This window comes from Alosa pseudoharengus, unplaced genomic scaffold, assembly GCF_046254945.1.
Source record: "Alosa pseudoharengus isolate Yale_2024_CS ecotype anadromous, Long Island Sound unplaced genomic scaffold, YU_APseudo_1.1 YU_APseudo_1.1_scf_12, whole genome shotgun sequence".
In the NCBI taxonomy this organism is placed as follows: Eukaryota; Metazoa; Chordata; class Actinopteri; order Clupeiformes; family Clupeidae; genus Alosa; species Alosa pseudoharengus.
Window position 1 is genome coordinate 31,245,530 of NW_027468587.1, and position 26,713 is coordinate 31,272,242.

The following is a 26,713-nucleotide window of genomic DNA, read 5'->3' on the forward strand; positions in this document are numbered from 1 at the left end:
GTTCTACAATCTTTGGTTTTTATGGTCCAGGTTGAACCAAGTTGTTTTTCTTGCCGTTTTTGGAGCCTTGGCTGTCACAGAGACCGCATTTTTTTACAGTGCAGGGCACAGGCAGCTAGCGGATGGTGAGGTGATGTTTGCTATATGTGACAACAAATGTTTTAGTTTAGAAACCGTGTTACATCCCTTACAGCGCCTTTAATGCAACAATTCTGACCAAAAGTTGAACCACTTCACGTTACATGGGAGGCGAAATGTTGTAGCCTACTATGTAGACAAAGGATGTACAATGTATGCAGTAGAAAGTGCCTCCTGTCCTGTCAACCCTGCTGTTTCCCCTGCCCTGTTACTATGGAGAAAAAATGTCAAAATCATGCAAATATCCTTTCAATGCTTAGCCTACCTGTTAAAAAAGCACACAAAGAACTTTCCCTCTGATGCCTAACTTCATGAGTATGTAGAGTCTAACACCAAATATGTCCCCTTATAAATATGTCTGTAACAGGGTTAACACCAGGTTGACACACACACACACACACACCCGCTGAACAGGTCGAAGGTGTTGTGTTGTTCTCGCGAGATTGTGGCGGTCGATGTTTTGTGTGGAATAATGGCCGCTCTTGGAGCGATGCCTGGAACGGGGAACAACATAAAAACCACATCAGGGTGTGACAGCTGACCTACAACCAAACTAAACAAGTTGGGCATTTCCTCCCCTACCCTGCCTCCGAACGGATGGGCAGAGGGGGTATATGCCAAAGGATTCAAGGAACGAGACAGACACAGGTTAAGTGGTCAGTGAGAGAGGGAAACTAGCCAGCCTGATAGCTAACTGTCTAGAACGACACCTGCTAGCTAGCAAGCTAATCAGGCAAGCCTACTGCACCTAACGTTACCCGGCTAGCTAACTATATTTGCATTGCTTCGGTAGAGGTGAACATTTAGACATTACGACCAACTCAAGCTGGCCAGCAGACGGGTTAAAAGCCTGACATCTCCGCTAGTATGAGTGGACCTGGACAAGACAGCGAGCCAGAGGCTAAAGTCCTTCATATCAAGCGGCTATACAGGTGAGTGAGGCCGACAGCCACAAGTTAGCCTGTCAAAGCTGACAAGTGAGTAATAGCTAACCAGCTACCACAAGCTACATCTGGACAAAGGAACTAACAGTTTTATCCCGACATAATGGGGTGAAACTTCTTCATTCACTTATCATACGATGACCATCGGAAAGACATGGCAGTAAATCAACAAGCATGTTCAGTAGCTAGCTACTAAGTATGGTTAGCTAGCTAGGCAGCTGGACGAGCTAGCTAGCTAAAGTTACCTAGCATTTACAGAACAATACTCGACATGTTAATGTGATAAAAACCGGTGCACGGAGCTATCAATCACAGATATGGACACCATTAGCAATAAGATATCCTGACGGTACAACTAGAAATGTATCCTCTGTCTTGAAGATAAGTTAACTACTAGGTGATGCATAGTGACTAGTTGGATACATGTTAAGTGGCTGACTAGAACTACATAAACGAAACCATTTCCTTTTACAATATTCATTAAATAGTACAAGTGTCACATCAATGTGGTAAACGGACACTCAGCATGCACATACAGTCATGACTAATGTAGAGTGTGTGTTTTAAACATTCGAATTGGGATTTTGATCTCCAATTAACTGTCATTCTCCTTGAGTAATTTGGAGACAATCGTAAGGCTACATGTTGTTAGCGCGTTAACCTAAACTAGGGAACACAGTGCAATGGAGATATTTCCTATGTTCACCAGCAATCCCAGACCTTTCACAAGACACAAAATGAAGTGTCAGGGATTTGTGTATCAAGGATGTCAGGCAGGGAGTGAGATGGGGAGGCCGGGAGGACTCCAGGAATTCATTTCCAAATGCCTGTGTTGCGCCAACCTAGTATGAGGGCTTTGCACGTTGTAGTTTTCGAGCATGTACCCTAGTGCAGCTACAGAAAGTCATTACTGGGCATTTGAACAGTTCATGGACATGACCATGCTGATTCTGCTAATTCCAATCCAGGCTAAATTAATGCTTGTAGTTGATTTTTTTCCGTCAATGCAAGAATCATTACAATGTGCAAAATTAACCATTCTAATATGTGATTTAAGTCCCTATGGAAATGATCTAGTAGACACGGTGAAAAAAAAGTGTTTGCAAATCAGATGGGATGTTTTGCTGACAAAAATGAAAGGCACTTGTGTGACTAGCTTAGGTCACAAATCACGTTGGCAGACTGGAATCAGTTGTCTTTGATTAATAGGCCTACACCATGAAGTGGAATTCGATTACCAAATATCTCTACTTCCTGACTGTTGTGTAGAGTTGTGGCGAGACTGGCAAAATTGACAGACTGTGTTGTGATATAAGAAATAATTTACACTTTAGATGCCTGTGTATGCACCCAACTGAATAGAGGTGTTTCCTCCAAGGAAATTATCTGTGCAACACTGTAATTTGTGCAGTCCGACTTTGTCTCAGTGCAGATTTCACTTAAATGTCTGTAGGCATTTTGTCAGTGGCCAGTCAGGGTGTGTGGAAGTAGTTTTGGTTTTATGGTGAAAGAAAATGTAATCTATGTGATCAGGCCTGAAATATAGTAGAAAGGCTTTCCTACTTTTGGCAGTTCAATCTTGACCATAGGATGCTCAGTAAGATTCCAGAACCTCCCTTTCTTACTTATCAGTCAACACCTCTATTTTGAATCTCTCTTTGAATGTCATTATGCTGCTAACTTAATTAAAACTCACTTCCCTGCCTGATCAGAGCGGTGGTGGAGTCTGTGCACAAGTTAGATGTCATCATCAGCAGTAAATCATCCTACAGAGAGGTCTTCAAGCCAGAGAACATCAGCCTTCGCAACAAGTAAGCCACACTCATTTAGCGTCTTTCATGTGTGAATTAGATCCTGACATACTGAAATTGGCGAAGAAAGAACTTTACCTGGGTTGTCTTGTTTTGACTTGTGTGCTATGACTCCCCCTTCAGATCAAGATGCAATATATCTTATATATCTCATGTCACCTGCTTGTAGATAGTATGTGGATTTCATGACGTAAGGCATAGGGTGAGAGAGGGCCTGAGGTTCCTTGTAATGTTTCTGAATGTCCTCTGTGAATGTGTTTGAACAGGTTAAGAGAATTGTGTGTGAAGCTCATGTTCCTTCACCCTGTTGACTATGGACGCAAAGCTGAGGAGCTTCTTTGGAGGAAGGTTTATTATGAGGTCATTCAGGTCATCAAGACCAACAAGAAGGTATGCCGTATACTGTCTGTCTTTCTGCAGTTTTAAAGACATTTAGGAGGAATTGAGTTTTTGGCGACTGTTGCCTCTGTTACAGTGATAACACCACCTGTTTTATGCCAATTAACACCGTTTTGACAGTTCATGGATCGTCTCAATGAGATAATGTGTTGTGACTCTTACTGAGACTGAAACACTCTGTTTATCTCTGGTGCCCTGTTTATCATTTTTAATTACTCTCTCCCAAGTATGTCCACATTTTAGTAATTATGTTCTTTACCACCCATGAACTATCTACTCAAGACGATTGATTTTGCTTTGACTTTAAACAAGCATTACAAAGAAGTATTAATGATGCAGGAAGTGCGTGTTGTTTTCCTCATCCTCTCTGTGGTTGGGTTGCGTTGCAGCACATTCACAGTCACAGTGCACTGGAGTGTGCGTACAGGACTCACCTGATTGCCGGGGTGGGCTTCTACCAGCACCTCCTGCTCTACGTCCAGTCCCACTACCAGCTGGAGCTGCAGGACTGCATAGACTGGACCCACGTCACCGACCCGCTCATCGGTAAGAGTGTGTGTGGTTAAAGTTTGTACTTTTGTTCTTGAGCCAAGACTGGTTGTGACGTTCATCCTAGTTAATTTCGGGAGGCCAATTAAAGTCCATTAAAACTGTTGCAGATTATTTTATTACAGGTTTGTCATTTCTTTTCAGTGCTAGTGGAATGTTCTGCCATATATGGATTTGGTAAGAACTTTTTACTAGATCTTTGATCTTTGGTACCTCTGTGCACTGCACCACAGGTCGAAAGAAGCCAGTGTCCGCCTCCCCAAAAGAGATGGAATGGGCTCAGATGGCCTGCCACAGGTGTCTGGTTTACCTGGGAGACCTGGGTAAGTGCCAAAGAGTGCGAATATGCATTTTCAAACCACACTACTAATGAAATACCATACTGGTGACCGTACAAGTGGTAATGCATTTCAATAGTTGTTCAGCTGGTAGACCAAGCCATTGGCAAACCAGAGGACATGGATTCAGTTGCAAGTTAAGAAACGGTGATTAAACTGACCTTCTGAATGCTGTACATTTCCTTGCGTACAGTCATTTGACAATATATTGATGCATGTTTAATAAAATGAAGCTTGCAGATAGTGTAATGTGGCCTGCACTAAGTGCTTACCTTATACAGCACACACTGCGATCAGCATGAAGAATATCATTTTACAGAATATCAAAGGAGAGCACCTTACAGCATGTTGGCTTCAGCAGTGATAGAGCTCAGGTGGAGTTCTGTGTTCTTTGCCTAGTTGTGCCCTGTATTGAAGGTCAATAAAGTTGCTCTTTTCTGAATGCTGATGGTTGCTTGTGTTAATTTTTGCAGCGCGCTACCAGAATGAACTGGCCGGGGTCGAAGCAGAACAGCTGGCCGAACGTTTTTACCACCAGGCTCTGTCAGTCTCGCCACATGTCGGTGAGTGGGCCTTTAAGATGACCCCATGGGTGATCTGATGATGGACAAGGAAGGCCAGGTCCATGCTTATGGATTGTCCTTGATGACCTTCAGTAGATAAATCATTGTATTGAATTAAACTTTGTGAAATTTACCAGCATGTAGTGTAGAACCATGAAAGTAAACATTAAAGTGAAAATTAATATTGTTTTAAAGATAAGCAAAGTTCTCATGCATGAACTATAGCTATCGTATGGCGTGGGGGAGCATTGAGCTGACTCATCAGTGTTTGTGCTTAAGGTCTGGCCCATGGTGTTAAATTAGCAAATAGATTTTCTTATAATTAGCTTTAGTTAGACTTTGCCCATCGTTCAAATTGGTGCCCACAGTATGTTCCAACGTCATATACAGCTCTGGAAAAAATTAAGAGACCATTGCACATTTTTCTGATATCATCCTACGGTTGCTGAGTGACATTCAAATGAGTTGTCGGTCATATTTAAAATTTAGAGACCACTGCAAATTTGAATATAAAAGTCAACTCATTCGAATGTCTCTCAGCAAGCGTAGGATGACGTCAGAAAAATTTGCAGTGGTTTTTCCAGAGCTGTATTACAAAGGTGGTTGGTTGTTGTTATAAATATGTGCTTTGGGTTTGAGAGGCCTTGGACAAGTATAGTATATGTACAAGTATATGCACTGATGTGTATTATTTTTAGGTTTCCATTTAATCAGTGGAGATATTTTAAAGGTTTTTTTTGTATGAACAAACCTTTTGTCATCATGGTCACTTAGTTTTATTCTGTGTTTCAGGAATGCCTTTTAATCAGCTGGGCACGTTAGCGGGTAGTAAATTCTACAATGTCGAAGCTACATACTACTACCTACGCTGGTGAGTGGACACCTGTACCAAAACTACAAAATCCAAATGTGTTAGTGCCTGGAAAGAACAATTTCTACACTAACCTCATGGTGTCAGTATAAGCTTGCCACACAGAGAAAGCCTGGTGAAAGCATCATGCATAGTACATGTGCAGTTATTTTCTAGATTCATCACAGATTGGTTGGTAGAAATGGTAGTAGGTTGCAGTCATTTATATAGTAAATGGTGTGTGTTGTTGATTTGCTGTAACAGTCTAAAGGTTTTATTCAACATGCTGTTTCATGGAGTTGGTCACAAGCTTTCTATGTGACAAAGCTTTACTAAACTGCCGTTTTGAAATGGATGTTTTCCTATGAGTAACTTTGGGGGAAACATAAATGAAGCCACATTGGGTAGAATTGAATATAATATCAGGGGTGCGTTCAAATTCAGCAAACATTGGCGAACGCTTGTGGTGAACATGTTTTCTCTGAACAGTTAAATTTGAACGATTTGGTGTTAACATTCCATTGTAACGGTAATTGCATTGTTGCCTTCATCAAACTCATGTCTAGTTCCACTGTATGTTCGCAGAGAACTACCTCCTCAGACTGTTTGCGATTTCTCGCAAATGTCCACCAAAACACAAGGCTAACAAAAACTGTTTGCAAACATTCACAAATGTTCGCCTATGTTTGTGAATTTGAACGCACCTCTGATCTATGGGCCATGATCCCTGTTTTGTAGCATTCAGTCAGAGACGCAGTTCGAGGGAGCGTATGGCAACCTGAAGCGTCTCTTCGTCAAGGCAGCTAAGATGTACCACCAGGTGAAGAAGCAGGAGATGAAGAAGCTGTCTCCTTCAAGGCAGAGGTGAGAACCTTCACCAGCACCTGCAGAAGTGTGTGTGTGTGTGTGTGTGTGTGTGTGTGTGTGTGTGTGTGTGTGTGTGTGTGTGTGTGTGTGTGTGTGTGTGTGTGTGTGTGTGTGTGTGTGTGTGTGTGTGTGTGTCCCTAATGGTGCCAGAAAATGATGCCCACATACATTCAGAGTTGTACATTTTTAGAAAAGTCTACCTTTACTCCTTCCTAGGCCTGTACACTTAATCTACCAATCCCATGTTTGTACCATCTGGTGTAAAGATATGAATGAACATTGTGGTGTCCCTCTGCTGTCTGCTCTGCCATTACAGGTCCAAAGACATCAAGAGACTTCTGGTGGGCTTCATGTATCTGCAGAGTTTACTACAACCGAAGAATAGGTAGACTACCCGTTCTCACCGTCAACCTTTCTTATTATGCATGAATACACAGTATATGTATTCATTAGGGGTGTAAAGATTAACCGATACGTATCGGTATCCGTTTTTAACGTGTAAGATACGGCTACATCGATATGTGAAGCTCCGTATCGGAATAAAACTGAAATGAACCGGTCGTTATATCGATTTATTTGTTACGAATCGGTTCACAATCTTTTCTACAGCACGTAGCAGCGCGCGTTCATCCCACTTCCTGTTTTGAAACTACACGTGGCACGGATTTTTGGGTAATGCAGTTCGTTTTGGGCTACATTCATTGCCCAAAGTTGTCAAAGGACTTCATTACGCATACATCTACTGCAACTTAAGCACGTGACAATTCGCACTCGGTCGTTTGTTTGACAGTTTTTATTACTCTTTTGTTTTTCAAAATCCAGTGCGAAATTAAACATTTACTATAGCATTTTCTAAACGGCAACGATAGTCTGTAGAGTAGCCTTACGTTTGATGAAGGGATTTCCTTAATGTTAAAGAATAATTTGGCCCTTGCTGCTAAAACGATGCACAAATTATTATTATTATTATTATTATTATTATTATAATTTTTTTTTTTTCATATTCACTCAGACTTGGAACAAAATAGGCCCAGTTCATAGGCCTATTTTATTCTTGTAGGCTAGGCTATATGAGAAGATTGTCTTAAGCACAGTTTTATTTTATTTCGGTATTGTCTTACCTCAACAATAGGCTACAGCTCCTTGAAAACAATCAGATATAACTCTATAAAATCTATAAAGTCTATAAAAATGTATTTTATGTTGTATCTGGCTGCTGTGTTTGACTGAAATGTAGACTATTCTTTTTTTCATTTCAATACATATGATACAAACCTCAGTTTAGATAATCATATTCACACATTTGTTTTTGCCTAATTGACATGACCATGATAGTGTCGTATCGTCTTTAACATGAGAGATTCACACCCCTAGTATAAGAATAGGTACATCACCCATCCTCAAACACAGTCAACCTTTCTTATTGTGCACGAATACACAGTATACATGTATTTGTATAAGAACAGATAGACCACACTTTTCTCAAACACTGACAGACGGGAATCACATTGACCAGCGGCAAGCAGCAGATTTCCTACTGTTCGCTATGGTTTGGCAGCAGAACAGCTGAAGCTGCAGTGTTGGAACGTTGAACTTGGCTCAACTTTCAAAGCGTTACGCAAGGCTCATCAATTGTCATTTTATGCAACAGAATGTAGACCGTTTGTATAACTTTGGAACGAGATAGAACTTCTTTTGAATTACGCTTTACCGCTGCCCGTGTGATCCCCGTTTTTGGGGGATTGTGAAGAGTTGTTGTGAGGATGACTGAGGAGCAGAGTTGGGAGATGGCAGATCGCAGATCTGTAAGATGGAGCGTATCTCTTAAGGGGTTAATAAACAAAAAGTAACATTTTAAAATCAATTCTGTGTATTACTGATGGGCAACACACAACTGAGGCATGGTGATCTAATGATGTTATTAGAAAATATTGGTGGACAATTTGCATTAATCAGCTCAATGAACCGAAGCACAATCCCAAGTCGACACTTCAGTGGCTACAGCAGAAATTAGTGAATGGTTTAGAGTGGCAATGGTAATACATGAACTGAATTCCATTAAAATAAAACGAGTTGTGTGTTTTGCCTGATCTCTCATTATTTTCTTAAAAGAGAATGGTGCACATTCTTCAGATTCTGCACAACACTGTAAATAGTATACTGCTGACTATCCTGAGCTGTGCTGTTGTGTCTAGCATCATTGAGACGGAGCTGACTGCCCTGTGCCAGTCGGTGCTGGAGGACTTCAACCTGGTGCTGTTCTACCTGCCCGCGCCTCTGCACTCCTCACTGTCGGCCGGCGAGGAGGAGGAGGAACACGACATCGGCTGCTCCGTGCTGCCCGACACGCTGGTCTTCAAGATGGTGGTCACCTGCTTGATGGTGGTGCACAGCCTTAAGAGGGGAGGTGAGGGAGCGTTGTGCAGCAGGGAGGAGGGAAAATGGTGTCATCCTGTCTCGCTTCCTTGGTTTCTGTCTGGATTTTCTTTCTCTACTTGTCCCATTTCCATGCACCTCTCACCTCCCCTCTCTCTGTTTTCATTTGCATTTTTGCACTCCTGTCACTTTCTCTCTCCGCTCACATCTCAAGACGCCAAACTGTCTTCCCTTTTATTCCGTCTTCACAGTCTTTCTTGCTACCTTTCTCTTGCTATCTCTCTGTGTTTGTCCTCCCCTCCATTAGTCCATGTTTTCTTCTCCTTGAGCTCTAAAGAATCAGCAGCACTCCTCTCTGTCTCAGGAATTACGGCAACTTTTTGAGAAATTAGCTTATTTCCCGTCCACCCCAGAGCTAGCAATAACCTATAACTAGCCTATAGTTAAAAGGGAGCTAGAGGCTAACTGGTGCAACCCACTTCCAGTGAATTATGCTAAGCTGTGCTAACAGTGTTAGCAGTGCTAACAGACTGGGTTATTGCACACACAAAGAAGAGAAGGGCATGTATAATTTGATCTAACTCTGGGGTAGATGGCAAATAAGCTAATTTCTCAAAAAGGTTTGATGTGTTCCTTTAAGGATCAGCACTTACAGTGTGTCTCAGGGTCCAAGCAGTACAGAGTGTCTCTATGTGTCTCTGTGTCTCTATGTGTCTCAGGGTCCAAGCAGTACAGAGTGTCTCTATGTGTCTCTGTGTCTCTATGTGTCTCAGGGTCCAAGCAGTACAGTGTCTCTATGTGTCTGTCTGTGTCTCAGGGTCCAAGCAGTACAGTGCCTCGATAGCCTTCACGCTGGCGTTGTTCTCCCACCTGGTCAACCATGTCAACATCCGCCTGCAGGCAGAGCTGGAGGAGGGCGAGGTCCCGGTACCCGCGCTGCGCTTGGATAACGCCGGTAAGAGCCACCAGCTGGCCCCGTCTTTACCTCTGCCAAGGAGGTTATGTTTTCAGCCTGGTTGTTGAATTAAGCAAAAACTACTGGCCGTATTTTAATGGTGTAGCATGGGCCAAGAATCAATAAATTTAGTTACAGCATTAGTTTCACTTTTTACTTAAGTTGGGATACACACCAGTGTTGCGCCGGTTTGGTCACAAGCGACCTATACTCGCGCAATATTTGAATCAACCCGACCGCAACTCGGACCGCAAATATTAATTAAGACAAAATTATACCCGCCCCGCAAGCCGACCCGCTTACTGTAAATCCTCAAATTGTGACCGGGGTCTTTTATTTACTTAGCCTGCGCAAAGTACAGGTCTTTATTTGGAGAAGGCTTATATTCGAGGCAGGCCTTTATTTCTTATTAGGCGAATCTGAAATAAAGTAAAAGGTTACTTATAAAATAACAACTTGCCAGACACGCCTTCATGAACAATAACAAATTAGCGTAGGCTAGATAACAGCAAATTAAGGCGTTTTAATGGTAGATATGCGTTTTGTTTGGAGCGGCTAGGTATCAAAAGCAGAAGATTTTCGGTTTGGTTTGGGATTTAATTTACTTTTGGACTGTTTGATTATATTGCTAAATGTTGGGACTGATGGACACTGAAATCGGGGGGGTATTTGATGGTTCACTATTAAGTTTCATGTAGTTCAATGAGTGTCGGGATTTCCACCCGCTTATTGCGCTGTGAACTTGCGCTGTTTAATGGAAATCGTATTGTGTAGCCAAGTAGCCTAAATTGAGTTATTTTTTAATGATGTATGATTTACTTTTTATTAAATTCGTAGGCTGGAATGCCTCACGGCAACAATTGTGTTTAAATGTAGTAAGCCTAGTAACTGCTTCAGCCTCTGGCAAGCTCAGAAGGAGGCAGCAAGCGACTGGTAGCCTATCTTGAGAGCAACGTGTTGGAGACCCATGGTGTACAACGACTTTTCATTGACAACAGTAGCCTATTAAACCAACCAACAATATAAAATATTAAGAAGTGCTCTTTTATTTCATTGAGTTAAATCGAAACAATGTCTTCTAGTGCTCATGGACTGATAGCCCTACTGATTATTACCCCGGCTTGTATTTTGGGGCTGGCCTTTATTTGTCCGAATCGACCACGACCCCGGCCATTATCCAAGGCCCGGCTATAAATAGAATCCCGGCTATAATTTAAGGATTTACGGTATTTACAAAATGTGTGCTTTTGGTTATAACTGTGTAGTGTTGCTCTGGTTGGTTTTAGATAAGGTGCAGCTGATTGGACCTGAATCCTTAAACAGCTTTAGAAATGTTCAGTCTGCTTTTATGCATACAGCTCAGGCAAAAGGCCCTTTGTGACGTGCTTGTACTGCAGCTGCCATTACTGTTTGGAAATGTAGGTGTAAAGGCATTCAACATGGGCAGCCGTGGCCTACTGGTTAGCGCTTCGGACTTGTAACCGGAGGGTTGCCGGTTCGAACCCCGACCAGTAGGCCACGGCTGAAGTGCCCTTCAGCAAGGTGCAGGCAGCTCACTGCGCCGGGATTAGTGTGTGCTTCACCTCACTGTGTGTTCACTGTGTGCAGTGTTTCACTAATTCACGGATTGGGATAAATGCAGAGACCAAATTTCCCTCACGGGATCAAAAGAGTATATATACTATATGTAACCTGCGTTGTGTTGAACCTGCGCGATTCAGCCCTGCACACGCCCGGACTCGAACCCGCGAAACAGCAGCACCTCGGAACGGGAGTAACGCTAACAATTGAGCCAATAGCCCAGGCTACTGGCTCAGCATTGAGGCGTCGGGGAGTGAGGTTTACCAACGTTCCACAAGCACAGCTAAGCTAGCTGGCATCCGTTACATATACTTATACCTATAACATTGCAAATATGGGGTTTTTGAAAGTAAAATGAAAGTAAAACTTGACCACCAGTTCTCCTAATTTATCTGAGCCATCATCCCTATCTCCAGATGACCCTGAGCTGAGAGAGGCGTCCACCACCACTGGTACTGAGGACAGAGCCCTGCGGAATGGCTCGCTGGAGGAAGATGATGATGAGGAAGATGAGGGCAAAGGCAGCAGGGAGGATGGCCAGAAGGCGCCCGGCGCCCAGCGCGATGGACCCCACAGGAACGCGGCCTCCCAGAAGCCAGGGTCCGGCGGCGACAGCAACAGCAAGCTGAAGCAGAAGCGCAAGTTCCCGCGGCTATCCATGCTGAGGCGCCGCCGCTGCGCCAGCAAGCAGGACGAGAGCGACCTGAGCGAGGGCTTCCAGAGCGACGAGGAGGAGGACGACGAAGAGGATGGCGGGCGCAGCGCCGACAGACCCCTGGGGGTGTCGCTGGGCCCGCCGGTGGACCCTCCCGTCCTCCGGAAAGAGGGACGGAGGAGGAGGAGGCCTCCCCTCACGGGGGCGCCCAGCTGGGAAAGCGGCACAGACGAGGAGGAGGACGAGGAAGAGGAGGAGGAGGAGGAAGGCGGCACGGCCTTCGACGTCGAGACTGACTCGGACATGAACAGCCAGGAGTCGCGCTCCGACCTGGAGGACATGGATGAAGGCAACGGCGTGCATGAGGAGGGCGAAAACGAGGACGAGGACGGAGACGAGGAAGACCTGCAGCAGCAGCAGCAGCAGCAACAACAACAACAACAACAACAACAACAACCGCCGCCGCGGGACGAAGGCTCCGTAAGCCCCGTGGTCACTAACGGGCCGCTGCTCTCCACCGACCCCAGCATCAGCAGCAACCTCCAGGCCATGTCCTCCCAGCTCTTTCAGGCCAAGCGGCACTTCCGCCTGGCGCCCACCTTCAGCAACGTGATGCTGCGGCCGCAGAACACGCCCAGCCCCACGCCGGACTCAGCCCCCTCGCCTCAACCTCCTGTCCTGTCCGAAGAGACGCCCGACAGCGTTGGTCCTGGCACAGCTAATGGCACTAATGATAATGGTACACCTAATTTACTTTTCCTTTTGTAGGACTCCTCACGAGCATACGCAGCAAAAGTTCTCTGTGCGTGGTCAAGTCTCTACTCTCTAGACATCTGTTTTAAAGTCTTAAAGTCTAAACCAATAGCTTATTGGTTAATTAGTGAACATTTCACTCAGTCAGTTGTTTAATCATGTGTTATGCGAAGGGTAGAGTGTGGAAAAGACCATACAAGCAGAAAGCTCTGTGGAGCATTGCATGACCCCTTAAGTTTTTCCTTTAGCCAGATGTCTGTTGAGAAGTGTGGTATTGTGATGCTGGCTTATTCACCTTGTGTTGTCTTGTAGAGATGGACTCGGACTCCGAGGGCAGCCAACACAGCAACCAGTCCGTCCACAGTGAGAAGACCCTCTTGGAGAAGCTAACGATTCTGACCAATCAGGGCCTGATTCCTGTGGTGAAGGTCATTGTGGATTGGCTAAGGACGAACACAGACATAATTCTCATGTGTGCTCAGGTACAAACAAATAGTACCAGCTGTTTGCTTCAGACAGCATTGACCTTTCCCAGTCTTCGTTTTGACCTTCCCCAGTGCCTGCAGCTAGCCTGGAGATTCCAGATCCTGGTAATCTAGAAAGATTAAGGGTCTGGCCATGAATAATGTAATAGCCCAACTCCAGGGGCGGCACCAAGCGTGCATTTGAAAATCTCACTGCACATAATTGGATAACACAATACGACCAATGTTTACTGACTGATTCCGGGCTTCGACGCAATTGGATAACACTACAACTGTCATCTGTTTAGCTCGCCTCTGGCCCGCCTATATCAGATATACCGATGTGATTGGCTCCCCGCGGTACACAAGTGGCAAAAGTAACGTGCATCATTACTTATTGCCAGAGTGTCTCGCAGAGACAATTCAAATAGTGCTCTTGCGAGAACTCTGGAGTTTCCAGGGTAGCCTGCAGCAGCATACGAACAAGTCGCACAGATGACCTTGCGCCCTTGCCATGAAGTGGCAATCAAACTGAATGATTAAAAATGCTGACCCCAGTGAAACAGTGCTGTATTCATTTGGTTGGAAGAAATGCTCTTAATCAAGCTGATGTGTTATCCCCCCCCGCCCATCACCCAGAGTTCTCAGAGTCTGTGGAACAGACTTTCGGTGCTGCTCAACCTCCTACCTGATGGAGCCAAGATGCTGGAAGCAGGTGAGTCTGAAGTGATTGGGTGATTGGACAGCACTCTCCTACATCCACGGATGAGGTGCCCTTGAGCAAGGCACCCAACTGCTGGATCAAGGCTGCCCACTGCTTAATGCTACTCTGAATTCACTCAAAACAAAGCTGACAATTTGTGTGTGTGTGTGTGTGTGTGTGTGTGTGTGTGTGTGTGTGTGTGTGTGTGTGTGTGTGTGTGTGTGTGTGTGTGTGTGTGTGTGTGTGTGTGTGTGTGTGTGTGTGTGTGTGTGTGTGTGTGTGTGTGTGTGTGTGTAGATCTGGGTGTGTGCTCGGAGCTGGCCGCGCTGCTGGGTGAGTGTGAGCAGCCGGGGTTGGTCCAGACGCTGCTGCTGCCTGAAGACCTGGCCCTGCGACACCTGCCCGCCCTCAGCCTGGCACACCGACGCCTGGACTTCAGCACCAGCCGACCGTCTCTCAGCCCCCTGGACGAGGTAACCGCTGGAGATACACACACCACAATGCAACACACTCTGCAACAACCTCCCCAACACACACCTTCATCCCTAGCACTATAACAGGACTGCACTAAACTCTACTGCAGTCGGGCTAGCCAACACTCATTGAAGTGAAGTTGAACTGCTCAACCAACATCCCACTATGTCAGACATTACAACATCATCCTCAGCCTGTGCCTCACCAAGGGAAAGCAAGGCAAGTTTTTCCAGTTCATACACATTAGAGGTTTTGTAGCAATCAATCAAAGTACCAATTGACAAACACCATACTCTACATGGGAAGGCAAGAAATGCATTAGAATACTTGTATGAGATTTAAAACAATGCAGGGCAGATAGTGTTTTTCTGTTGTCTTCATAAACAATGACAAGTTTTCAGAAATGGTTGCATTCAACCCCATCCCATTGTACAAGACCTCTAATGATGAACCTTCTCATTTCTGTCTGTCATGTCACTCCCCCTGCCCCCCCTCTCTTTCTCTCTCTCTCTCTCCTCTCTCTCTCTCTGTCTCAATCCACTCTATCCTTCTCTCACTTTCTCTACCTCTTCCTCTCAGTGCATGGTGCGTTTGTGCTGCATCCGCAGTTTCGGCCACTTTCTTACCAGTCTCCAAGGCAACGTGCTGCACTTCAACCCGGAGGCAGGCATCTTCACAAGCATCAGCCAATCAGAAGAGGACAACCTGGTCCAGCAGGCCAAGGCCCAGTTCCGCATGGTAAAGCAGCAGGCCTTTTGGAAATGTGCTGTTTGCATGAACACAGAATATTTCACTTTATGTGTAATGATTCTAGAATATATGAAAATTTCACTTTTTGAAATAAATTATGGAAAACATTTTTTCCATGATATTCAAATGTTTTGAGATGCAGCTGTGGAGTTGTTTGTATGTGTGTAGTCAGCTGTCCAGGATAGGGTGTGTCCATGGAGCAGTATCCTGGTTTCTCTCGGAGTATTCCAGCTAGCATAAGCAGATTTTTCAATACCGGGATAAAGGCTTATCCGGGGTTCTAAAAATCGGGATTTGATGTTTGCATGTGCAAACACAAAACCAGGATACTTCAAAATCCCGATCATAACCGGGATACTGAAGTGTATGTAAAGTACAGTCAGTGTTTTATGTGTTTTCAACTTTTGTTATCAATTACACATGGTGAAGAATGTAGGCTATTGGGGAAAAATATAACCACAGCATTTACATTCAGAACATTCAGTCTCCTCTAATAGGAAAGTGTTAGAGTTAGACATTCATCATTTTTTATTCATATTTTGCCTGTAAGTATTGAGCGCTGGACAGGCTCTCTAAGCGCACTTGGCTGATTGCTCTGTCACATGAATGTAATTATATCATATTACAGCATCGCAATCCGTGTATTATGGTGTGAGTGTGTGTGTATATAAGAGGGTGAAGGTCGATCGATAGGGGGGTTTACAGTGAGATCAATATGTGTGTAAGCTCCTACAGTAAGTCAGTGCCATGATCGGCGCTCATGATGTGACCAGGCCTGAGTGGGCATAATCCTCATTATGCCATTGGTCCAGTGGGAGACCTTGTGCTGCGGTTGCATTTCAACTCCATGAGAGAACGTGCTGGGCTGTAGTGATGGACTTGTCTGTTCTGAAGAAGTTGTGTTCAAGTTGGGCTCATGAAACACTGATTTTTTTTTTTTTACAATTTTTTAAAGGCACCCTTAAGAGTTTTTTTTTTTTTTTTACATGTTTATCTTAACATGTTTTTAAAATCGTTTTGATGGCACATAACCTCATAACATGATGAATGGCAGACAAATGGCTACCAGGCGATTACCGATCAACTAGCAACTTTCTGTGTTCGGGTAGGAACACTCCCCCCACTCTCAAATTGAAATGGAAAAGAGCTACAGGAATTCGGAGATCTCTTTCTACAGACTGCTGTCTATGCATTCCCTCTATATTGTATCAGAGTTATGTTCATACATTTTAGCAAATATGTATGTAGTTTATTGTGCTTCTCAACTGTAGGGGAACCCTGAGAGCAAATCTTTAGTGCTGCTTTAAATGTAAATGTACATTTTTACAGTGTCGATGTACACATGCCCGCATGCTACCTCAGGGAAGGTGTTTCATAACGAAGTGTGTGTGTTTCTGTCTGCAGGCTGAGGAGGAGGCTCGTCGGAATCGCCTCATGAGAGACATGGCTCAGCTCCGCTTACAGGTGCTCTCTCTGGGCTTTATTGTTTTTTCTCTTCTCCTTTTTGATTCCCCTTCCATTATATCCTCCTCATCATGTCTCTCTCTCTCTCTCTCTCTCTCTCTCTCTCTCTCTCTCTCTCTCTCTCTCTCTCTCTCTCTCTCTCTCTCTCTCTCTGGATTTATGGCTGCAGTTGGAGGTGTCACAGCTAGAGGGCAGCCTTCAGCAGCCCAAGGCCCAGTCATCCATGTCTCCGTACCTGGTGCCCGACTCGTCGTCTCTGTGCCAGCACCTCCCCCTGCTCAGGCAGCTGGCCAGCAGTGGCTGCTTCATCATCATCATCCCCCGGACAGGTACGCGCTGCCCAAGCACGGCTTCATTACGGCACAACTCATGATCATGTTGCTCAATCCTGAGATCCCAAGCACTGCTCCATTATGGCACAACTCATGATCATGATCATGTTGCTCAATCCTGAGATCCCAAGCACTGCTCCATTATGGCACAACTCATGATCATGATCATGTTGCTCAATACTGAGATCCCAAGCACATGATCATGATCATGTTGGTCAATACTGAGATCCCAAGCACTGCTCAGGGCCTAAATTTCATTGCGGGTATTGCGCATAATTTGTTCAAGTCCCAGAAATCTAGCCATCATAATGTGAGAAATTCCCGCATACACGTTTACAGCCTGTCTGATTAATTCATTAATCTAATCATGAAGTGGCGTGAATGCGGTGCTATTGACCGGACGGATCAACTACCGAGTTGAACTGAACATAGCCTCATGAAGACGCAGACACACACACACACACACACACACACACACACACACAGAGAGAGAACCACTTTGCGCTTACGCAAATAGGCTACGCAACCATGGCAAACTTTTACATCTGGAGAGAGCTCATTGGTAACTATCCTGCTAGCTCAGATCACGTCTGCCAGTAATGGTCACTAAAATCATTAGTGAACATTGCAAAACACTTGATCCCAGAAAGATTGTCTTCGACTTGTTAGTTTTTTGAACATTTATTTTATCTAATGACATAGAGGACATAATGAATTGCATCCACATATCCTTACGCTCTATGAGCAACTTTTATTCACTAGCCTAAAACCGTCAGGATGAAGGCTAATTACTCTCACGTATTTCTTAAAGTGACAGGCACTCAATTACACCTACACATCACCAATGTGCACTCAATTAGACTCAATTAAAGTGTAATAGTTTAAAAATCAATATGAAGCATTCAAATTACTAAATATGTTTAGCTACTAGTAACTAGTAAAATACTATACATTATTAACTAAATACACTCTATATGAATTTAAAAAGATATGAAATAGAAACATATCACATAAGCCATCATTTTCAGTGTGTGTTGAGAGAGTAAAACAGAATCTAGGATGGCCACTGTTGTGAATGATTCCACTACTATATTCAATATTACTGATGACGTCAAGGTGGTGGGGGCTGCCGAATCAAGTACATTTTTAAGAAAGTATCGAAGAAGTATCGAAATCGCAATTTTTGACTTGGTATCAGAAGCCACCGCTCCATTCATATCTCAAGGGGTCCATTTCGTTATCAAGTACAAGATTGGACCTCACTAGAATAGAGTACCGAAGCCGTGATGTAGCGTTGTCAAGGCAGCAATTTCACTGGATCTAAACAAATCAATCTAACCATAGTGGTGACTATAGCGGTGGCTTTCTTAATCAATTTAAATAATTTTACAACAACATTGGTATAATTAATTTTACAAGACAGTATAATTAATTTTAAGACATTAGTATAATTTTGTTACACTGTAGGAATCACATACTGCAACATATAGTCTTGCCAACACTATGAAATTTGTGACTACAGAGGTTTTTCTTAGCATGTTTCCTCCGTAAAAGACACCAGCATATAACTTCACAGCATGCAAATCTCTTAAATTCACGGACGTGTCCGTGCAAAAAAAGTCACTCTTAACAGCAGTCAGCATTTGATAAGATGTGAAGTATTCACTGGGATTTTGTTTCTTACTATACACCTGACAGGGAATCTGTTTTATGTGGCTAAGCTGCTGCCTAGCAGGTAAAACATATTTAACCAGCTGTGGCCTACATTTAAAAAGAATTTATGAGCTAGAAACAGTGCCACATGTCTAAGTGCAATGCTGTCGATGCCACTTTGAAAGTTTGTTTAGATCCAGTGACTGCAGTCATGGAAACAAAACGTTGCATTTCGGTACTCTATTGCTTTAGCTGATCATTTGAGCATTCTAGCCAGTGGAATGCAGATGCATTTAAATGTCTGTGCCAATGTGTCAATATTAAACTCTTTCAAACTTACTTCAGTCGCCTCAAACACTAGCATCTTGCGCTTGCATTTATTCGAAGTATTGTGTTGTGTGGAAATATTTTGTATGCACTTAACAATGAAGTTGTGTTATTTTCTACTCAAGCCTTCTGCCTGACATTTGGTTTTGAGCACATTTCGCAATTTTCTGGCTGGCATTACATAACACATCTTGAAGTTCATTGAAGTGTATGTTGTTTTTCATTTGTGTTTGCAGTGATTGACGGGTTGGACATGTTGAAGAAGGAGAATGCTGGTGCGAGGGATGGAATCCGTTTCTTGGAATCGGAGTTTCGCAAGGGAAATAGGTGTGGCACAATTCTCACTGCTCTCCTGACTGGTGGATGACCTCCATCACCGATCTCTGTTTTACTAAGGAGAGGCACCCCTTTCTCTCATGACTAAAATACTGTAGAGAGTTCAGAGTTCAGATGCAAACCCTTCTTATTCTGTCTGACCACTTTTCTTTTAAATGAGCATTTTTTAACAGGCTCCTATAGGTTTTGCCTACAAATCAATATTTCAGACCAGGAAGAGAGTGGTACCGTATTTTCCGGACTTTAAGTCACACTTTTTTTCATAGTTTGGCTGGTCCTGCGACTTATAGTCAGGTGTGACTTATATATGAAAAAAATATATATAATTGAACATGTTTTTAAATGTTAATTTATATTAACTGACATGAACCCTACGTGAAACATTACGTCTACAGCCGCGAGAGTCCTGTGCACTTTCAGTTAGAGATTAGTGCTTGCACTATGCCTGAAACACACGTGCATACCTAAATCGTCAAAGTATGGCCGGGATTCTATTTATAGTCGGTCCTCAGATTTGGACAAATAAAAGCCAGTATAATTTTGTTTCAATTTAACTCATAAAAGAGCTCTTCTTAATATTTTTTATATTGTTGGTTGGTATTGTTGCCAATGAAAAGTCATTGTCCTACACCATGAGTCTCCAACACGTTGCTCTCATTGCTCTCAAGCTACCAGTCGCATGCCGCCCCCTTCTGAGCTAGAGGCTGAAACAATAACCTACATTTAAACACAATTGTTGCTGCCAGATGCATAATTTAAAAAATAACTACATTTAGGCTATCTTAGACCTCTTTGGCTATATGGAATAAGGTTTCCCTTACAGCACAGCACACGTATGAATGAATGAAAGCGCGGATACCTTATCTCGCAATAAGTGGATGGCAATCGAAATCCCGACACTACATGAAACTTAATAGTACTTAATAGTAAGCCATTAAATACCCCACAGATTTCAGTGGTCATTAGTCCCGATATTTAGCAATATAATCAAACAGTCCAAACGTAAATTAAATCTCAAATTGAACATCTGCTTTTGATAGCCTACCCATGCCGCTCCAAACGAAAAGTAGGCCTATGTCTCACAATAAAACGCAAGAAATAAAGGACTATATAGCTGACTCGAATACAAGCCATGGCCAAATAAAGGTGCTGTGCTTTGTGCAGCCTAAATTTGAGGATTTACAAGTCTCCTAAACATTCCTCACCCGTTATCTAAACATGCATGAAAACATTTGAAAACAAAACTCACTGCCATGTAATATTTGATCGCTGTTTTGCTACTAATTATCTTTCACGTAATGAATACGCACAGAAAGTGAAGTAGGCTTACTGTGCGTTCCGTGTCTGTAGCTGTCTGTTCACGGCCGCAATCGACTATAACGTCAAATGGAGAAGTCATTCATGTCTCTCGCGTTATAGGCGGTCATGCTTCTGTGTTTCCTGACGGTTCCTGATCTCTAAACGTTTGTTTTCCTTTCCTGTCGATAGCGGTTGATGTTGAAACACCTAGGCTATAATTTCACTTCAGGGGTGACAAATCCTGCTCAGGCCGCTCCATTATTATATTAACGTCAGACAGCGCTGTAAAATGTGTAGGAATTTCTCGCATTATGATGGCTTGATTTGCGGGACTTCTATTATTATGCTAAATACTAAGTAATAATTTATTCGCAATACCCGCAATCCCGTGCTGGAATTTAGACCCTGGTTTTAAATGCGCATCTTTTTTTCTCTCGCTTTCTCGGAGGTGGCCAGCCAAGCAATTGTTCTGCTGCCAGCCTGTGCCAATATATCGTCCAAAATGATTGATTGCATTGCATTTTCCACATTTTTAGCTAAATTTTCATGTACCACATCAGCATTTTTGTTCAGTGATTTTTTTTTTTTTTTTTTTTTTTTTTTTTTGTAAATTGCTTTACAATTAGCGTCGGGCCCTTGTCAGCAGCCTTCGGCTTGCCTCTTGCCACTATTCACTCATTCGTCTTCAGTAACATTCCCTGTAGAATTCTCAATATTTTTGGCCTCAATGTGTCCAGTTACATAGTCTGTCCTTGGTCTTGGATTTTGTGAAATATATTTCTAAATATCACCTGCTTGCAACAGCTTCGGTCCGCACTTCCTTTTAAAACCACATCTTTTTCTCTCTTCAGCATTTAATCTGCTGCCGGCTTGTCTCTCCACATCGTCCAAAATGCTTGATTGCATTGCATTCTCCACATTTTTAGCTAAATTTTCATGTACCACATCAGCATTTTTGTTCAGTGAATCTTTTGTAAATTGCTTTACAATTACCATCGGGCCTATAGGCCTATCCTGCTTGCTTCGGTCACCTCCTTTTAAAACGGCATCTTTTTCTCTCTCGTGAGCATTTAATCTGCTGCCAGCTTGTGACTCCACATCGCCCAAAATGCTTGATTGCTTTGTATTCTCCACATTTTAGATACATTTTGGTCTACCACATGGCATTTTCTTTCAGTGGATCTTTTGCTTTGCAATTACCTTCCTGCCCTCCTCTTGGCTGCCTTCACTCCTTCGTCTTCATTAACATGAATCTTTTTGGCCTCAATAATCCAGTTACATAGTCTCTGTTTTTGGTTTTGGATTTTGTGAAATACATTTCTAAATAAATGCGACTTATAGTCCGGTGCGACTTATATATGTTTTTTTCCTGCTCATGACTCATTTTTTGACTGATGCGACTTATACTCAGGAGCGACTTATAGTCCGGAAAATACGGTATTTAGCGGGTTTTGAAACCAAATTATTTGATTAATGTATACTTTGTGTGTAAAGCATTAACTCACCATCGTTATCTCATTTTTGACGGAGGTAGCGTTTAGATGGTTTTACATCGGACCTCGTCATGTGCATGTCTAGTTTTGTAATGTAAACTCGAATGAATGCAACGTGAGGGTGGCTCAGTATTGTGTTATTTTGAGGACTTTTCAGGGTTGCCACAAAACCACAGGATATTCACAGGATATTCTCACACAATTTACTGTAAGAAAGCAAACTTTCTTCAATAGGTCCTAAAGTTTTCCGCCTTATCTTTCTCCAGATTGTGCACTTTTCCACTGAGCATACCTACACACTTCGTGTGAAAACCCCAAATATTCAGTCTTTGATAACTAGAGCAAATTTGTCCAACCCCAGGTTGATGGTTTGTTATAGAATGCCTTTCTGGTCTCTTTCACTGGGGCAGTCGTGCTAAATTGTTGCATCCGTGTTGTTTAACCAAGAGTAAAACGTTACTGTCTTAACTTAACTAAGTCTTTCAGTGTCTCTTCATTGAGTCAAGACTTCCTGAATTGAAACACTAGCACATCATTTGATGTGATAGTCTTTGTAATTTATTTTTGTTTTATGTCTGTTACAACATTTCATTCCTTCATTCCTCCCCGTTATCCCCTCTTGCACACCCCATCCCATAGGTACATCCGCTGTCAGAAGGAGGCAGGAAAGGGCTTCGACCGAGACAAGCTCAAGCGGCAGGACCCTGAGGCCTGGTGAGACTCTTTCACCCACAATGCTTTGCTTTGTAATTTACTTCCTTTTAAGCCGAATCTATGGTTGTTGTGTTCATGTAGTCCTCTGATACACATCATTTTTGGGCGTGTTGTCTCATCCTTTAACATTCAACAGGGGCTTGGTGTTGCATAGTATTTAGATTTGCAAACGACTTTGGCAGGGTATGCAAATTTGGGACAAGACGACAATGCTTGTAATATGTCTCCATAACATGAGAGGAGAGTCAAGCTGTGGAAATGTTGGCCAAGTTGTTTAGAAGCCCGATTTTCTGTCTCCCTTATTTTACATTTTTTTGTGACTGACTATAAAGAGCCTGGCTGTGATATTACATTACAAACTCCTGATGGATACTCACTGCCAGCTGAAAGTATTGGCATTAAGTGCTAGTATTAACAATTAGTATTAACAATAATCTCACAGCAGCAAGCCTCACATGGAAGATACCTAGGTTGCCGAGGCGATGGCTATAAGTTGGTCAGTGAGCTGTGAGTGTTGTCTGACTGAAGTGTTGACTTTGACTTGTCTTACTTGAATCCAAGGCAGCTGTATAAGATGGTGGACAGCTGTCGTCAGCTGACTGGGTGTCAGAGCAATGGAGACGAGGACACTGTTGGCATGGTGACCATCCTTACCGGTCACTCCATTCCCGAGATGTCTGCTCGCTCTGCACCCATGAAGGTGAGAGATCACACACACACACACACAGGAAGACAAACACTAACACAAACATACAGCTATTTTGACATTCAGTGGCAGGTCTGCATAGTCAGTCAGGGGAACAGGAGGTGGCATAAGTAAGATGGTACATTTAGAGGTTAACAGACATGTGTATCTCTGTAGGGCTGTGCACACTTTTAACGACATTTTGTGTCTAGTCAGTGATGAGTGATGGCAGTTTCCAAATGACCTCTGCTTCCATTGTATAGTCGTTTCACGGTTGACTATTAAAGTGTTTCAGTTCGGGGGGCCCTGTGCCATATGCAGCTGTAGCATCTTTACCGCTTCCCTCAGGGACCCAGATTTGACTCTGACCTGCGGTCATTTCCCACCTGCTCCATCCCCCCCACTCGCTTCCTGTCACTTTTCATCGTCATGTCTGAATAAAGACAAAAATCCCCCAAAAATATTTTGAAAAATATTGGAACAGTTCTCTTTTAACATTTCCTTAAAGTATGTTTGCATAATCCTTTATCAATCAGATGTTTACCACAGGTCTTGTTCTTGGGTGGGTATGGAAGTGGTGGGTGGGAAAGGGGAGGGAGGGTTTTTTGTGCCTTTGTACATGATGTAAATGATCTATGCATTATTACAAAATAAAAACAATTGGTCACAAAAAACAATTCCTTAAAGTAATGCATCTTATAGCAGACCCCTCCAATATCTTCAGCATCACCAGTGAAATTCAAAAGAAAAATCACCAGTACACCACGGATGGGTTGCGCAACCTTCCCTCCTCACTCAGTACATTCTGACATCAGGCCGCCTTGTCTGTCATTGCTGTTCAATGCTGTGACCAGCTGCTCAATGCGGTTGTGTATATTTCGGTTCCCTTTACATAGGTTTGAGTTAAATACTGTGGTCCTGTGCATGTTAGCGACTGCACTAAGGTCTGGATAGATGTGTGTTAAAGGGGGACTATGCAGTTTTTTTAGCTTAATTTACCTTAACAGCTTCGGAGTCATTGAAATGGTTATATGACCTTTTCTGGGTTGAATGGCGGCTGTCTTATTTCGCCCTAGCGTCTGTGGTGGAAAAAAACAGTCTCGCAACTTTGGTCCGTCAAGCTGCCGGCCTCAGAGTCAGAAAATCTTGCGGTCTTGTAATGTAATGAATTGCTTTACGGCACTACACAAATACATGCCAGGCACCGGCTAAAACAACGTAGCAATGGAGTTACTCAGACCAGAGCTGAAAACCGAGTAAATCATTGTTGGAGGAACAGGGAAAGAGGAAACGGCAGACTGACTGAACAGCGAAGAAATTGGCAAAACTGCATAGGATCCCTTTAAGTTTGGTAATGAACTGTATGTGAATACTAATTCCATTTTCTTTCGTGTGTGTGTGTGTGTGTGTTGTTGTTGCCTGGCGACAGGCTGCCATGGCAGCCGTGTCGGCAGCGGGCATGGAGCTGAAAAACGTGGTGGAGTTCTACCGCCAGTGGAAGGAAATGGGCTGAGGAAAGTTCCCGCGCGGCTACTGCGGCTGATTCACACATCCACTCCCTCTCTCTCTTTCTCTCTCTCTCTTTCTCTCTCTCTCTCTCTCTCTCTCTCTCTCTCTCTCTTTCTCTCTTTCTCTTTCTCTCTTTCTCTCTTTCTCTCTCGCTCTTTCTCTTCTCTCTCTCACTCTCTGTCCTCATCCACTCTGTCTGTATCTGCTTCTCCGAGACAACAAGCAAACATGAAGTCCAACCCGTTGAAAGAGAGAGCATAAACGACAGCAGGTCTGAGACTGCTGCAGCGTGTGTGTGTATGGCAGAGCACAGGAATAGGGAGAACCGGAGAAGGGATTTTAGAAAAAAAATAACACAAAAAGATGATTTCTGTAGAGCAAACGAAAACAGACGCAGATCCCTCATCCGTCTCTCACTCCATGTGGAGTAAGATGAGTGTTTGGGGGAAGGGTGCCTAGGTTTGAGTGCCCCTGGTTCACTTGTTGTTCAAAACCCAACCAGGTCTTGCTCGTGGAGGTGGGGGCAAATATCCTACTGAGAGAGAGAGACACGCACACATACACATGCATATACACAACCCGAGGAGAAGACGTGATTACCAATATATATAAATCTATAGAGAGCGCAATGCTTATTTGGTTTTGTTTGTTTGTTTTCTTCTTCCTTATCTGAGTTTAGGAAGTTTTAGGGGAGGGGGGGGGGGGCGGAGTTGTGACTTTAGTGTCCCCTCTAGGTGGTAGGGCAGTGGTGAAGGTGTGACTGCAACCACAGTCCACCACTGCCCACCACTCCTCCCACAGGAAAGCTCTGGAACCTGTTCTCATGCTGGGCTTGTGCACCAGACCAGGGCTCCTTTTAGCACCTGTAGAACTCATCCCAGAGGTCAAGGTGAAAGGATTTGCACGTCTGTCGGAATTGGATTCTTTTTCTTTTTTGTTTTGTTTTGCTGTGTACTTTTTGTGACCAGTGACCTAATGTATTCAGTTATGTATGTATAGAGAGAAAAAGGGTAATGTAAGGAAAAAAAAACAAGAAAACAAAACAAACAAAAAAAAAACAAAGATGGTTGGTTTTATGCGATTTTATTTTTGTATGTTGTACTGTTTTCTGTGTCTTGTCTTCCTGTTTTTTGGACCTTTGTAAACTGTGCCGAACACAGTAAAGGGGAAGGGTTAGCGGGAGGTTGTTCGGGTGGCTGACTCGATCATGTCGCCTTAAACGGTCTTGTGATCTGTCTGTTTCATGCTCTCACAAGAGAGGTCCTAGCTCTGTACGATGGCCGCCTCTTCATCATCCCATTGCCATCAGCTCATCAGAAACCCCAGTGCTGACAGGAGTGGAGAAAGTTGTGTTCGACTCTGTGATCCCCGCCCCTGTTCCTCTCAGACCTACTAAACAGTAAAATCTCCATCACCTGTTTCTCCATCATCAATCACACGCATGCCCTACATCATCATTCCCGCCATGCACAGTGCAAAAGGAAAACAAATGTATGTGTGAGTTCACGCATTCAACAATAAAAAAGAAATACAAGACTTCATCAGAGTTCCTTGCTGCCCGTGTCTGGTCTTTTAAGTGTCTACACTTCACTTCAGTTTTAAATGCACTGTGCATTTACGATATTTTCTGTGGTAGTCCTAAACATTGGCAAGTCTATATACCGTAAACAGAAGCAATCCAACAGACAAGTTTACCTGTCTCATGACCGCATTCAGTTTTCTACAAGTAAA

The 26,713-nt window shown here is 43.4% G+C and overlaps 1 protein-coding gene across 1 annotated transcript; it reads left to right on the plus strand.

Moving 5' to 3' along the window:
* The first annotated feature begins 593 nt into the window (after positions 1–593).
* Positions 594–26,528, plus strand: smg5 (SMG5 nonsense mediated mRNA decay factor). Its single transcript, XM_076280812.1, has 22 exons — positions 594–1,070; positions 2,795–2,893; positions 3,160–3,283; positions 3,682–3,838; positions 4,075–4,164; positions 4,653–4,742; positions 5,535–5,613; positions 6,331–6,456; positions 6,776–6,844; positions 8,655–8,866; positions 9,653–9,790; positions 11,788–12,765; positions 13,092–13,261; positions 13,883–13,958; positions 14,244–14,419; positions 15,000–15,158; positions 16,575–16,634; positions 16,804–16,963; positions 19,183–19,273; positions 22,714–22,788; positions 23,350–23,488; positions 24,903–26,528. The coding sequence occupies exons 1-22, from the start codon at positions 1,006–1,008 to the stop codon at positions 24,984–24,986; spliced, it is 3,417 nt and encodes a 1,138-aa protein (XP_076136927.1). The 5' UTR covers positions 594–1,005; the 3' UTR covers positions 24,987–26,528.
* Positions 26,529–26,713: the final 185 nt, after the last annotated feature.

Bases quoted from the DNA above. Each gene is read 5' to 3' on its own strand.
- smg5 (XM_076280812.1), top strand. From the start codon at position 1,006: ATGAGTGGACCTGGACAAGACAGCGAGCCAGAGGCTAAAGTCCTTCAT. The intron at 2,894-3,159 runs GTAAGCCACACT...GTGTTTGAACAG, and splicing joins AACATCAGCCTTCGCAACAA to GTTAAGAGAATTGTGTGTGA. The intron at 4,165-4,652 runs GTAAGTGCCAAA...TAATTTTTGCAG, and splicing joins GGTTTACCTGGGAGACCTGG to CGCGCTACCAGAATGAACTG.